Genomic DNA, 14,765 nt, shown 5'->3' with positions numbered 1-14,765 from the left:
GTCGGGGAAGGGGGTAATGGGAAGGGGGTGGGGGGGGGTTACAGTGCACTCCTGGTGCCAGGGGGAAAGGGATGTTTCATGAATGTTTTCATGTTTATCCATATATGTTTTATTTTTTGACATGCCTGTAACTAACTACTGTATTAAATGTGTTCTATGAATTGAATCTCTGTGGATCTTTTTTTGTGTCAAGTAAAAAATGTGGTCTGCTAATTTAGTTTGTTTCCAGTTAAAGAAAAGTAATCTGATTCAACATTGTCACGCAGGAAAATCACAACTCTTTTTAAGGGTGTTTCTGTGACTTTAATTCTATTCTTGAACTCTCCCATTTTCACCAGAGAGTATAGCATTTCAAGACCATCCTGTTATTTCAGTGATAAGGACTGCAGTTTCAGGATGAATATCTCATTCTTGGTTTAACACCATGACAGATTACAGAACTTTACTGAATTAAAACCGAAATCCAGATATAACTGAATTATGCAGAATAACATTCATCCCGAACATGGCCAATTGATTACTACGACAGATGACACACTTCCCTTCACTTGTACTCTATCCATCAGTTTGTGTGTCCTCACAGACAGCACAGTTAAACAAAAATAAACCAAATTCTCAATCTCACCGAGCTCACACAACAAACAAAGCCAATCTTCCTCTGGAATGGCATTAAACCTGTCGGTTTTCTACGGCTACAGATAAGGAAAAATCACCCACTCGCATATTCCTAAATCCCTGCCCTGTTCCTGGCGTCAGTAAAGAAACCTCCAGATCCAGTTATTCTAGACTGGACTCTCTGCACCACAGGCTCTGCCTCCACATGCTGGCTGAATAATGGGGTCATTACCAATGAGTGAGCCTTCAGAGGGTCCCTTTGATTTGGCAGTAATGACCTCTGTTGGACATCATCACAGTTAAGAGGTACTGCAGGTGGAAGAAGAGGGTCCTGATCCTGGATGAAGATGGGCTGCCGAACAAGTCAATATTTGTTCTTGTTGACAATAGATTGCAGTTAGAAGCACTGAGGTGGGCGGATGATGTCTTGGGGGGTGGGGAGTTGAGGGCTTGGGGGGTGGGGAGTTGAGGGCTTGGGGGGTGGGGAGTTGAGGTCTTGGGGGGTGGGGAGTTGAGGTCTTGGGGGGTGGGGAGTTGAGGTCTTGGGGGGTGGGGGGGACGGGGGGTGGGGAGGAAGGGGGGTGGGGAGGAGGGGGGGTGGGGATGAGACTGCAGATGCTCAAACTGACAGATTCCACCAATAAGATCGGAAGAGTTTGTTGGATGTCAGAAACAAATGGAGAGTTGAGGAGAGACAAGAAGGAATTTTTGGAATAAGGTAGAACAGCAGGAGACAGGAATGTTGAAATACAACATTAACTTTCCAATGTATTTATACTCCATCCTTGATCCTATCACACAGCCAGAAAGACACATCACGTGTAACTCATTTGTCATCGGGGGAATGTGGATTTGACAGTGATGATGGGTGACATAAATCACACAGTGGTAATTCTGAATTCAGCAAAAAAAAACTACAGAAGAATATTACCACATGGCTGGGCTGAAAACAAAAACAGCAATGCACTGCTGCTCAGCCGTTCATAGACATTGTGTTAAGGTGGACTACCACACCCGACTGCTGCTGATGGTAAACATGGGAGGGGAGGAAGTGTGTGACACAGTGAGGAGAGGCCTACTGGAGCCTCTTTGACATGGTAGACTGGTCAGACTTGTTGTTGTGACTGAGATGAATTGGCCTGACAGCTTGTCTGATGGTGTTAGTCACTAAGGCCGCTTTGGGAAAACTCACCCACAATACCAGCTGACCAGGGCAGCTATGGGATATGGTGAAACAGCGGGAGAAAAAAAGGACAATTCGTAAGGCGTTGACTTTATTTGTGGTTATGAATTATGTTTTAGTTTTACCTCATGTGAATGGGAGTATGCTGCAGCAAAATGACTTTACAGAGTTAGAGAACTACTTGTTCTATTGGTCAAAACAACTTGAATAACTTACTTTAAGTGGGCAGGTGTGGGAAGGCTGTTTGCAGTCAGTCACAGCTGCCGCTTCACGTCAACACACAGAATGCCTTGCTGCCTGTGTACATTATTTGATCAATAACCAATAACCGAATTGTGCCCCCAGTGATGCATCAGCCCCTCAAACTGGCCTGGTGTGTCAAAACAGACCCAGTTGGCTGTCCTTTTCATGGTTTTCATGCGTGTGAGCAACCACACCCAAACGGAGCATGTGAGACCGTGCAGCTCTACCCAAACACAACTGGCGGTGTCCGTCTTACTGGAGCCCCCCCACCCCCCCCGAGGTCTCCCTGCAGCCCCATCCCACCCACATGGCAACAAATGCACACTTCTTAAGAATGTACACACGTAAACACACAAACACACAGTCATTGCTGTGTGTGTGTATGTGAGAGATGTGATACATTCCACAGCCTGTCAACACTGTGACTACTTTCCCTCCAGCATCCTTCCACCTGTCTCATGAACAGTCACACACACACTCACACACACACACACACACACACATCTACACGCACACATACACACACACACAGTCACATACACACACACACACACACACATCTACACGCACACATACACACACACACAGTCACACACACACACACACATCTACACGCACACATACACACACACACAGTCACACACACACACACACATACACACACACACAGTCCCATACACACATACGTCCCCTAAGGCATATTACATTTCAAAACAAAAAAAAGTAAGCGCACCACCTGTAACCGGAGACTGTGCAGTGCACACAAAGGGACACATTTCCTCTAGGAAAACACATTTGGATGTATATAAATATACAGGCGAAGGTGTAGTGTACACACCCATTACCACGGTAACTGATAGTCTACACAAACAATTAGTGGAGTTACTATAGAGAGAGCCTGGTGAGCGTGCATTGGGGCGGTTATTTAGGGACCCCTCACCTCCCCCTGGCGCTAGCCTCCCCACATCAAAGAGGCCGGGGGTGTCATCCTGCTTAGAGCAGGGCATATTAATTAGACCCTGTCCTACCTGTGAAGCAGGCACACAAAGAGTCTTATGGAGCTCAAGTAAAGGGGATAAGGGGGTGGGGGGGGGGGGGGGTGGGGGCGGAGGAGGGTGTTTAATGGCCACATTTGGTCCCACATGGAAGGGAAATGGAGCAAGCACACAAATAAGAGAGACAGATATGTAAGGGTTTCAGTTCAGTGTCAAGGTTTCGTTGTCATCCGCAGGATGCTCGTGATGTCAAACGTGGCATCCCTTAAATACCCTCCCCAGACCACACGAGAGTGCATGATCAGTAAGCACACGGTTGTAACATGTAGCGTGTCACATGTAGCGTGTTACACGGGCCCTTGTTGATGAAGGAAACAGGCAGAGGCGAGTGTGCGACGCGGGGAGAGGCCGACATCCGCTGAGGGAAACCCGACACGGCTGAAGGATTAAGACTCACACAACACTGTTAATAACTTAATGTGTCTGTACATGGTCTCCACACCAGTCTAGACAGAAGAACCTCTGATCCACCAAAACAAGAGTCTGAGCTGGATCCAAGAAAGTGGAAGGCTGCCTCGCGCCGTCTGAGGAAGGAACCCGGCAGAGGGCTTCTCACCAAGACTGAGAGATTCCACTTCCTTACAAAGTCATTGTTTTATTATTTGGTGACTCATTTATCTTTGGATAGGTTCGTTATCCGGCTTTTGCCCAGGGTCTGCCAAGTGAAGGGGTCACCAGCTGTTACGATCAATAATATTTCTTAGGCGACTCCTGCTTTTGGTGACCTTGGCTCCTCCCACCCTCTGACGCTTTGCTGTGGTTTATGGGACACACGCCTTGAGTACACGGCCGTTCTCTGCTCGGTGTCTCCATTCACACCGAGAGGAACCAGCCCTAAAGCAAGAGCTTTTGATGTTTTTTAAATGCCCCATTTTACATCACAGCATTGTAACGAGCAGTTAGACCAAAGAGGTACATTAGCTTCAGGTTAAACAACACTACACCAGAGACTACTCAATCAATGCAAACAACTTCTTAACTAGAACCAAATTCTAAAAGGAGTCTGTCTTTCCACAAACAAACCTGGGGGGGAATTGAAATTGAGTGCTTTTCTTTTCATCTTTTGGAAACCTCCAGATGGATATATTTTGTGATTGCTCTCTTTCTTGGAGATTTGAGTTCAAATCGTAACAAATCCCATGGATGTTACAGCATGGTAACGTTATACGTCTTGGTATTCTGCAATGCAAGATCATCCGTTCTAGAAACAATTATCTGAGTCATTGCTGGCCTCAGTCAATCCCCAACACCGACTGATATACCTCTGGAAAGATCACTCCACAGTCGATACAGATAATGAGCCAAATGTGACCGAAAGTCTGCCGTATTAGAATGCATCGACCCTCAACAAAGCGGACCGCGGCAGGCTCCAATCTGCTGGGATCAAAGGGTAGACCCCCCCTATGCAGTCACACAGTCTATAGACTACTCCGCTAAGACTCTACATAATCCTCTTACGTCTACGGCACAAACATGAACTCATCTCATGATGAGCGGCCCATGCACTGGCTTAAGAGGACTGGGCCGACCTCTGAACTCAGAAAATGGCATCCCAGGCAAACTGAAGATCAATACTCCAAACGCATACTCTCAATGGTTTCGGGGTCAAAAGGAAGATAACACTTTTACCGGTTGTCTTGTGAAATGCCATCTGGATTTGTTTGTAGAAACAAAATCAAATACAGGGGAGAGAAAAGCGCATTTATTTCAACTTTTACAAAAGGATATAAATTAGAAAAAGCTTTTGTTGTCTAATGCAATAACTGGGAAATTAATCTTAACAAAGATGCCATTAAAACCCTATCAGCAAACCTAATGGGAGAGAGAGTGCAGGTCTGTATGTATAACAATGGAAAGAGAGGCTATTGGATGGTCAATACACACTCATTACGATACTGTCTAGAGCAATTAGGTTTCCTTTCACCACTCCCTGTCACACAGACCACATGACCAAAACAAACTCCTTTTGGTTATTCTAGTGGTCATGACAACCCAAGCAAGAGAAACATAAATATGAACTGAATTTTTGAACTGTAGATTGTTATACAGACAACATTTGTATAAACTAAATGGCCGAAGAGTGGCTCTTCAAGAAAGATGATCTTACAATCTACCCGATGACAAAACCTCTGTTCCTGTTACACCTGGACTGGATCTATTCTTGTCAACCTGTTCCCACACACATGAATGAGAGACATGCCTGGGATGCAGTATGTGTACTGCTGTAGAAAGGTCCTTTTGTGTACAGGGCATTGGAGTGGAAATGTCTCGACCGTTTGGTATGACCCAGGGCCCGAACGACAGAGACATTCACAAGAAGGCACCTGTGAGGACATCTCTCGCTTATTTTTAACTGTTTTACTATTCAGAACCACACCTTGTTCCACCCGAGGAAGCCAACGTCAGATGAGTCTGTTGAGTTGAAAATTCAACCAGCTGGACAAGTGTGCACAAGGACATGCACCTCAAAGGGCCCTTCCATTCTGTTACCATGCATCGGAATCCTCATCCTTTGAGGGTTCTGAGACTTCTCTCCCCCCGGACTTCAATGTCTGTTTGTATTTGGGCACGTAGAAAGAAGCATACAACAACCGATAGCTGCAGTGGAATTTCAAAGGATAAGAAAAGGGGGTTAATGGTAAGTAAATAAATAAATAAACAACGAGGCCACATGCGTTCTATTCAGAGCCGATTTCAGAGGACGTCGTTAAGGGGCGGAACGTGCCGCTTCCGGTGACAGCGCTCCTTGGCCGGACCTGAATGATGCTGCACCCGCGGCTCTCCGGACTCACGGCTCATCCTACCCCAGGGTACAAAGCTCCTCTTCATCACCGTCTCTATCCCATCCATTGTGAACAGGGATGTCTCTGGGCAAACAGCCTCCATGCCTGTAACAGGCCTAAATGCTCCCCCTGTCACTGCCTGTGCCCAATGCCAGTTCAGCTGGATGTGTTCAGGTGCTTCGGTTCTGGGGGCAAAGGTTAGTTAACGTAAAACAAACGTTTTCCTATGTATTTCTTTGCAACTTCTCGCACCTTACAAAAGACAGAAGTCTCATGACTTTTGTGATGCTAAAATATGATTATACTATGACTATCCTGACACCTTTCAACCATCTTTTTTTCTCTTCTGACAGATATACCTGAAATAAACTAATGACTTAAACCCCCCCCCCCCCCCTTCCCTGAATAAACTAGTGCACCTGACAGTATTTCCTTAACCAAATGTACTTTCGAGGCTTTAAAGACGTTAGGCTACATTTTTTTATTGATGGCAGTTTTTTTGTTGTTGACGTAAACATCTTTTTAGAACAATATTTTTTTATTTGTATGATTTTTGTGCATGATTTCTTTGTAGGCAAATTATATAAAGTCTTAACCTGGGGAGTAAGACAGTTGGGGTCATAGTTGATCGACATACAGACCTCTCATGCTTACTATAGCTTTACAGTCTTGGTGATGTATTCCAAAAGTTTCAATGCATTTATTAATTACACTTTTGTATTTTTTAAATGTTTTTTTTCCACGATAATCTGTTCTATTCCAAATGTATATATTGTGCTGATAATGCAAACTTTACAGAAACATAATGTGTGACGTGTAATGTGTGACGTCAGCAGAGTTTTCCGATTAGAGTATTGTTTGTTATTGTCGTCTTCTCGGTTGTGGTTCTGTGGTGATCAGGGTTGATGTGTAACTGTAGGGAAAGAAATGTCCATCAAGTTGATTCGTTCCACTGCTTGAATTTTTTTTTTTCGACAAAAACAACGTCTCTGCTTTGTGGTGTGATGCTGCCCCCTAGTGTACAGATCGGATTGTGTTTGAAGTGCCCACCGTAATCTCCAAAGGACGAGTATTTTAAAGAGGTTTTGATTAATCCTTTTGCATATATTAACTAAGAATAACTATCAACTAAGAATACTGTGATGTTATTCTCTGAATGCGCATTCACATGTTATATTTGTTTGGTCCCTTTTTCAGAAACAGAGGTTCTTACCATTTGTATACTATTCAGACAATGGTAAAGAAACAAACAACCTACTTCACAGAAAGGTCCACAACACTCAAACCACATCTTTACGTCTGGTCAGAGTATTGAGAGATGCCACCATCTTCTCAGAAACATCCGGGAGTTCCTGCATCAAGCCAACGTGTATTCTTCAATGTAATAAATGTTGCAATGGTGCTGATTAATTAGTTTGACTCGGTAGACTAGACCAAGTCGCTCTAGATAAGAGCGTCGGCTAAATGACTACATGTAAGTGTTATTCTACCACAAATTACAGTTTTCGCTCCAACACTAATCTAGCCCACCTGATTCTAATAATGAGCTGGTTGTCAAGGTAACTAGTGTAGAATCAAGTCAAATAAGTGTGGTTGGAGCAAAACCCAAATGGCTCTCCAGGAATAGGGGTGGATACCATTGATATACATGACACTTTCCCATAAACTTTAAGTTAGAAGACTGAACTAATGTTTTCAATTAGTTGCATGCAGTTTTACATGCATTAAAGAGTTTATTTAAAAAAAGCATTCAATCATTGTGGTACAATTGATATGATTTCAAAACCATTGGTTGTATTTGATATTATGCCAAAGAAGATCATTTTCACACAGGAACCCCGAATAATATACTATTACGACATGTCATTTTATTAAAATGGTTATGAACAAGCAAACAGAACAAAACAAATATTCTTATTACAATTACACGTTGATGATGAATCTTAAGTTTCAGTTTAGACACGTGACAAGCTAAGCAGTTGAATTTAGAATTGTGAGAAACGTGACCATACCTATGACATGTTATTCGGATGGGAAACATTTCAAGCGGGAGCTTTGGTGCGGAGAAGCTTCTTGCGATGGTTGACTGGAGGGCAGGCTGGAGGAAGAAGAGGGCCACGCTGCCTGTTGTTCTGGGAGGCAAAAACGTGGAAGTCTGCATCCTTCAGTAGAAGCACAGTGTCGTTCTCCTTCTTGGAGCCGCTCAAGGTCTGTGATTTCGAGCGGGGGCCGAGGACGATGGGAGGGCAGGTTTGGGGTGTGATGGTCGTCATGGTTCGGCTCAGCCTCCGCGGCTTAGGCGGGCCCAGGGAAGGAGCTCCGCCTGCGGGCTTCAGTTTCTTCTCCAGGCTCCTGTTCTCTGATGGGCCTGCTTGGTACAAACGGGGAAGCACGTGTCTGCTGTGCATCGGCTTGCTCTGCGTCCTGGACTCGGACACGGCCAGGGCCAGGTCGGTGTAACATCGCATTTCTATCCTCAACTGCTCCATCTGCTTTCTGAACTCGATCCTCATGGCGTCCTTACCCGCCTCGACCTCTCTTCGAAACAGCGCTACGAGGTCCTCCCTTTTGGGGTCCACCTCAGCCGTGCACTCCAACTCCAACAGCGGCGAAATCTCCTCAGCTTTGTCATCTGCGTCCTGGCTTTGGTTGACATTTGGATCTCTGTTCATCTCCAGCTCTTTGCTTTGGATCATCTGCACCAGGTCCAGGATGTCGGTCTTGGGGACGGTTGTGGCCGCCTGCGATTTGATCTGCTGGCGCACCTGTTGGAAAAAGGAGCTCACCTTCACCGGCTTTGCCTGCTCTGGGACACTACTGCTCTGGTCCTCCACAGTCTCTTCAGCCAGCGGGGGGATGGGTTGAGATGGGTCGGGTATTGTATCAGAGCAAGGACAACGTTCTCCCTGCTGTTCATCAAGGGATGCCTCCTCCAGTGACTGAGGTGGTGTTTCTGTGGATAAATGACTCATTTTTTTGTCTTCCAGCTCTGTGCTTCGTCTGTGCTCTACTGTAATGTCTGACTGCACTGAGTACACACACGTAAACGTTGTGCCCTGTGTCTTGAAGGATTCAAATTGTCTGGGGTTTCCGTTTCCCTTGGGGGTTCCTGTCTTGTGAAACAAATTGTAATTTGCGTCAGACACCCGGACACACATACCTGATATGTAATACACAGTGGACATAGTAACACAAGAACAGTACCTTGTGACTGCTGATGCCTTTGCGCATTTTGTGCAAAAATCCAACATGTACTTGATCTATAAGTACTTACTCAGGTTTGTGAAAACATTGTAGGATAGGACAGCCTTAACGATATCAAACATAAACAATCTAGATTAGTCACGTAGATGTAGTGCACAGTAACAGTAGCCCATCATAACGAATAAAATCATCATCATTGTCCTTATCACACACACGCACATTCCCATCATCTGATTGGTCAGTTTCTCTAATTGCATCTCCTGACAGCAGCCTGTCTCATGGTAACGGTGAGAAAAACAACGCCCTACAGGGACAGGTGCCTAGGGAGCTTTCAGGGAGAGTGTGATTCTTTAGCTTGGTATTGCCTTGTCATCGGTGTGTGTTACTGATATAATAGTCCTGATGGCACTCATGGGTACGATGTGTGAAACAAACAGATGTTTGTTGTATACGTGGAATCTTTAGACAGTGTGCTTTACAAGTAGGTTCCCTTTTACATTTAGTCATTTAGCAGACGCTCTTATCCAGAGCGACTTACAGTAAGTACAGGGACATTCCCCCCGAGGCAAGTAGGGTGAAGTGCCTTGCCCAAGGACACAACGTCATTTTGGCACGGCGGGTAATCGATCCAGCAACCTTCTGATTACTAGCCCGACTCCCTCACCGCTCAGCCATCTGACTCCCATCTTTTCTAGGTGAGAGGTGGCTTAAAGCTGTAGTATGTGAGAAAGAAGCTGAGGTCTGCGGTAGACGTATGGGGCGTGTGTGGGTGACGCCTGAAGAATGTGATGGGGTCAAATACACGATTCTGTTTTCCATGTGGATCCAAAGCCCAGAGGTGACCTGCAGTGTTGAAAACACCTCTTCTGAGTACTGACCCGTAGGCTACATCCATATATCCAGAACATCTGTCCACAATCAAGCACAGATGATACTTGAACCATACAGATGAAAGAGTAAAGGAACCGAATATGTTGTGGACAGGATCTGTGCTTGGAGATAGTTAGGGTTGTGCTAGTGCTGTTATGTACAACAACAAAAAATCCATATAACGTTTTTTTGTACAACTCTACCATTATACCATATTTGTTCTTGAACAAATAACTGACTGATACATTCTACACATTGTTACATTACACTTATACTCTGACTACAATGATGTTCTACAATACAAAAGTTATTATGATCAGATCGTTGGCTCCTTAATCTATTTACTACACCAAAGGAGCCAATAAGAAACCTTCTTGAGTGAACCTCCTCCGAACACTAAACACTAACATGTGTGTGATTTAGCTTGCTGTGGAGATGGTAGAGACCACTGGATTACCTCTGCATTATCCACACTATATTTAAGGTCGTTTCAGAACAAAAAATACGTTTAAAACAACGGTTAATAAGTTGCGATCTGTATATCACTATTATACATGTTTATCTAAACATAACGATCTGATTCAAAATTAATAGTCGTAATGCGTAACCAGCAGTATTTTCCAGAGGCAAAGTATTATCAAATAATTGTAATCCATTTTTTATTGTCGATCTTTTTTGACAAGACTGACAAGTGCAATTATTGTGTAACAAAGCAAGCATGAGCATTCTCCACCTCCAAGAACACCGGTGGGCGGGGAAGAGGAAACTAGCTCTGATCGTTTAAATGCTGGGCAAATTACTCTAGCTGGCCTTTTGAAACTGTAGCAAGACAGAAAGACACAAGATGGTAAGACAAAAACTTTCTAAATTCTTACCTTGTAATTGCAATGTCTGTTTTACATTGAACTGATGTGATAGGCTTCTCATTTGTTTTCTATGTGCATATTATTATTTTTTTCCTTCTAGACTACCTACACGGATAAAGGTGAAAAGGTACTGGTATACATCTTGAAAGCAAATACATGTTTTAGTGTGAAACAACGAATATATAAACAGCATTATAACGGTGGTGACTTTTATTATGAAATGAGTTTAAGAAACTAAAGTGAAGTCCAGTGTAGTTTGTAGGAAGTGGCAGAATTTTATTACATGAAATACGCGTCTAAATTGCTCTTGTATTTGTCAAACTGTCATACTTTTGCCTCAGCATGAGCAGGGCAGGTTCATCTGCTTTGACCACATCACATTCTGGGTTGGAAATGCCAAACAGGTACAATGACCTTCATGACATTATTGTCTCTGTATGTCTGCGCAGCTTCTTTTTTTTTTCTTTCTTTTGCATGTTGTTTCCATTTCAACTCTCACAAACGGAGGAGTATTCTGTGTGTGGATGGCTATTGGCTCTCCTAAGGGGTGGAGGCAATAGCATGAAACCCCAAACCGCACCATCATCCCTCTCCTAATGTGATCCATACTGGAGCTCCAGCTCCGTCTCTACACTGTCAGAAGGCGACCCTTCACTAAACCGACACTCAATGTCCCCCCCCCCCCCACTATGGTTCTCTGTGAATTATGTGAAATGTATCGCATGTTTTTCATTTGGGGAGATGTTTGTTGAGTGTTCAAACAGTTGACCTCTTGTCCCATCAGGCAGCATCCTACTACTGCAACAAGCTTGGGTTTGAACCTGTGGCGTATCAGGGTTTGGAGACAGGGAACCGCGATGTGGTGTCTCACGTAGTGAAGCAAGGCAAGGTGAGCGTCGTAACGTTCCACTAAAGGGATGCAGTGGAAGTCTGGCCCACCCCATGGTTTGACCGATTGGTTTGTTGTTTTTTTACAGATCCTCTATGTGTTCTCCTCAGCCCTGAACCCTGGGAACAAAGGTACAGGACGCAGTGTTGGACAAGCGTGATCGGTTGAGCCCCTAACCTGTTTAGTTTCAGTGATATTCAAGCGTGTTTTGTGAAACAGAGTGTATTTCTATTCTCGTGTGTTAAGAAATGGGAGAGCACCTGGTGAAGCATGGTGACGGAGCCAAAGACATCGCATTTACGGTGGAGAACTGTGATTTCCTTGTACAGGTAGGTAACGGGACGGTTTTCGGTCACAGCCCCTCTCTTTGTAGTACCAACGGAGAGTTATCTCTGACATGGTTTCTCTGGTCAATGACCTCTCCAGAAAGCCCGAGAGAGAGGTGCCATCATTGTGAAAGAGCCATATGTACTCGAGGACAAATTCGGGAAAGTAAAGCTGGCTGTTCTCCAAACGGTTGGTAAAACAAAAACACATTGAATTGTTTAGATATAGTTTGGACTCGCAGATGCATCGTTTAGTGCACTGGTTGTCTGACAGAAAGTTCTGGTTTCTGCAGTATGGTGACACTACACACACATTTGTGGAGCGAACAGGATACAAAGGCCCGTTTCTACCTGGGTTTCAACCACCTTTACACCTGGACCCATTGTTGGAAAAGCTGTAAGTACATGGAATTCTGTATACCTCTGTGTAATTATTTTTTTGTTGCCTTATTTTGTGGTAACATTGGCTTGTTGTATTCACAGGCCACGTGGACACCTGGACTTCATTGATCACGTGGTTGGGAACCAGCCAGATGATGAGATGGTGCCTGTGGTAGAATGGTAAATACGCATTCAATCACAGTCAGGCTGCATTATAAAACTCTCCACCAACACTGTTACATACTTGAACCACCTTCCTAAAAACTCCACAGAGGGAAATAAATCCAGCGCACATTCATTTAATAGAAAACAGCAACCGAAAATATTTCTCCGTCCACCACCGAAATAAGTGAAGTTTTACTTTAAGTTTGGCTGGATGTTTAGAGAAAAGAGTGAATGAGAGAGGCGGTAGGTATTATGCAACCCTGCCTTTTTGGCAAACACCAGGCACTAGTATGACTCAACAGTTTTCTGCCTGTACCTCACATCTGGGATAAGTTAAGAGCCCATAGCGGCGCTGAGATCAAAAAGCAGAGAGGAACTGCTCTCCAAACAAGATGGGTCAGTGGGCTACACGACCGCGAGCAGGAAGGGGGCAGAGTGACCCTCCCCAACCTGAAGGACCTTTGCTCCCACAGGTATAGGAGGAACCTCATGTTCCATCGGTTCTGGTCCGTGGACGACAAGCAGCTGCAGACAGACTTCAGCGCTCTGCGCTCCATCGTAGTGGCCAACTACGAAGAGTCGGTGAAGATGCCCATCAACGAGCCGGCCATGGGCAAGCGCAAGTCCCAGATCCAGGCAAGTTGTCCTCGCTGTTTAGCGCCCGTGTGAGGAAATACTTTGACTTTGTTTTTCTTTTTTTAAGATTCATTTACGCCTCTGTGGTCGCCTCGTCTGTGTTAACAGGAGTATGTGGAGTATTACGGGGGACCGGGAGTCCAGCACATTGCCATGAACACATCAAACATCATCACTGCAGTAAGTCTATCTGTGGCTCAACATAAAGGCCAGTTTCTGCATCCTCCGTGGGCGGTTTGATTCGTTTTGTTGACGGATCTTGCTTGCTGCTTTAAGATTCGTAATCTGAAGGAGAGAGGGATGGAGTTCATGACTGTTCCGGACACATACTACCAGCAACTGAGAGAGAACCTCAAACGTTCCAAAGTTAAGGTCACAGAGGACCTGGATGTTCTGGAGGTAAGAGGCAAAAACATTGAAAGAATTGTATGAGATACAGGACTGATATCTATTTTATCCTCATTTACACTGTATGGTTTCCAAGACGTGCCTCCTAATTGAAGTGTTTCAGCGGTTAGGCAACAAGGCTATTAATCAGAAGGTTGCCGGTTTGATTCTTGGCCGTGAAAAATGACATTGTGTCCTTGGGCAAGGCATTTCACCCTACTTGCCTCAGGAGAAAGTTCCTGTACTTACTGACAGTCGCTCTGGATAAGAGTGTCTGCTAAATGACTAAATGTAAACGTTGCTGTTGATTTTGATTTTCCAGGAGCTGAAGATTTTAGTGGACTACGATGACGGTGGCTACCTGCTCCAGATCTTTACAAAGCCGGTGCAGGACCGGCCCACTGTGTTCCTGGAAGTCATCCAGAGACACAACCACCAGGTGAAGTCACACACAGTGTTCACACTGAAAGGACATTGGTGTCTTTGTGATTCTGGCTCCATGCGACAGATCTGACAAATAGTATTTTAGGGAACTCGTCACCATGACGGTAGCCTGACGTTGTCATACTCATAATTCTAGTCAGAATATTTTTTTTTCTTTTTTGTGGGCGGGGAGAAGTTGGGCTGGCAGCCAGGCTACCGTGACGGTGTCTTTGACACCTTGTGTTCTTTTTCCCTCCAGGGTTTTGGAGCCGGCAATTTCAAGGCCCTTTTTGAGGCCATTGAGGCAGACCAGAACGCCAGGGGGAACTTGACCATCCTGACCCCTAATGGAGTCTGAAGCCAGCACTGACACTTCACCTGTTACTTCTCTCCTGGACACTATGTTACACATTTAACTGTACTACATTGGCTATTTATACTCAACCTTGATGCCTGTTAACATTGCTTAAAAGATCGAAGGCTGTAAACATGACAGACATTTCACAGAGGATGTGAGTTACATATGAAATGAAACATAAAGCCCCAATGCACAATATCAATGCACAATGTGATTTAATTGTTGCATTAATCACAAAAAAAGTCCAAACATGATTTGTTTCTTACCCTAATTGCTTTTGTACTCTTTCAAATTTGCTTTCTATACTGAAGTGCTTTCATTCTAAGTGCATGTAATAAAATATATTACTGGATTGTGACTTGTTTAAAAAAAACAAAAAAG

General features: G+C 44.4%; 2 protein-coding genes across 2 annotated transcripts; one reads left to right on the top strand and one right to left on the bottom strand.

Moving 5' to 3' along the window:
• Positions 1 to 7,888: 7,888 nt before the first annotated feature.
• On the bottom strand, positions 7,889 to 8,851 carry LOC146232956 (uncharacterized). Its single transcript, XM_084690024.1, has one exon. It carries the CDS (start codon positions 8,849 to 8,851, stop codon positions 7,922 to 7,924), a length of 930 nt encoding a protein of 309 aa, XP_084546150.1. The 3' UTR covers positions 7,889 to 7,921.
• Positions 8,852 to 10,689: 1,838 nt separating this feature from the next.
• On the top strand, positions 10,690 to 14,736 carry hpdb (4-hydroxyphenylpyruvate dioxygenase b). Its single transcript, XM_084690472.1, has 14 exons — positions 10,690 to 10,800; positions 10,920 to 10,946; positions 11,161 to 11,223; positions 11,604 to 11,708; positions 11,797 to 11,839; positions 11,955 to 12,037; positions 12,135 to 12,224; positions 12,328 to 12,431; positions 12,518 to 12,595; positions 13,054 to 13,216; positions 13,325 to 13,396; positions 13,493 to 13,615; positions 13,926 to 14,042; positions 14,286 to 14,736. The coding sequence occupies exons 1-14, from the start codon at positions 10,798 to 10,800 to the stop codon at positions 14,382 to 14,384; spliced, it is 1,170 nt and encodes a 389-aa protein (XP_084546598.1). The 5' UTR covers positions 10,690 to 10,797; the 3' UTR covers positions 14,385 to 14,736.
• Positions 14,737 to 14,765: the final 29 nt, after the last annotated feature.

This window comes from Hypomesus nipponensis, chromosome 24 (genome assembly GCF_054491055.1).
Source record: "Hypomesus nipponensis isolate SF chromosome 24, ASM5449105v1, whole genome shotgun sequence".
NCBI lineage: Eukaryota > Metazoa > Chordata > Actinopteri > Osmeriformes > Osmeridae > Hypomesus > Hypomesus nipponensis.
Note: the sequence above shows the minus strand (reverse complement) of the source record. Positions and strands in the feature narration are given on the sequence as shown.

Excerpts from the sequence above, each read along its gene's own strand:
- LOC146232956 (XM_084690024.1), bottom strand. The coding sequence starts at position 8,851 with ATGAGTCATTTATCCACAGAAACACCACCTCAGTCACTGGAGGAGGCA.
- hpdb (XM_084690472.1), top strand. Across the intron at positions 12,225-12,327 it reads AGCTGGCTGTTCTCCAAACG|TATGGTGACACTACACACAC; the intron begins GTTGGTAAAACA and ends TGGTTTCTGCAG. Across the intron at positions 14,043-14,285 it reads TCCAGAGACACAACCACCAG|GGTTTTGGAGCCGGCAATTT; the intron begins GTGAAGTCACAC and ends TTTTCCCTCCAG.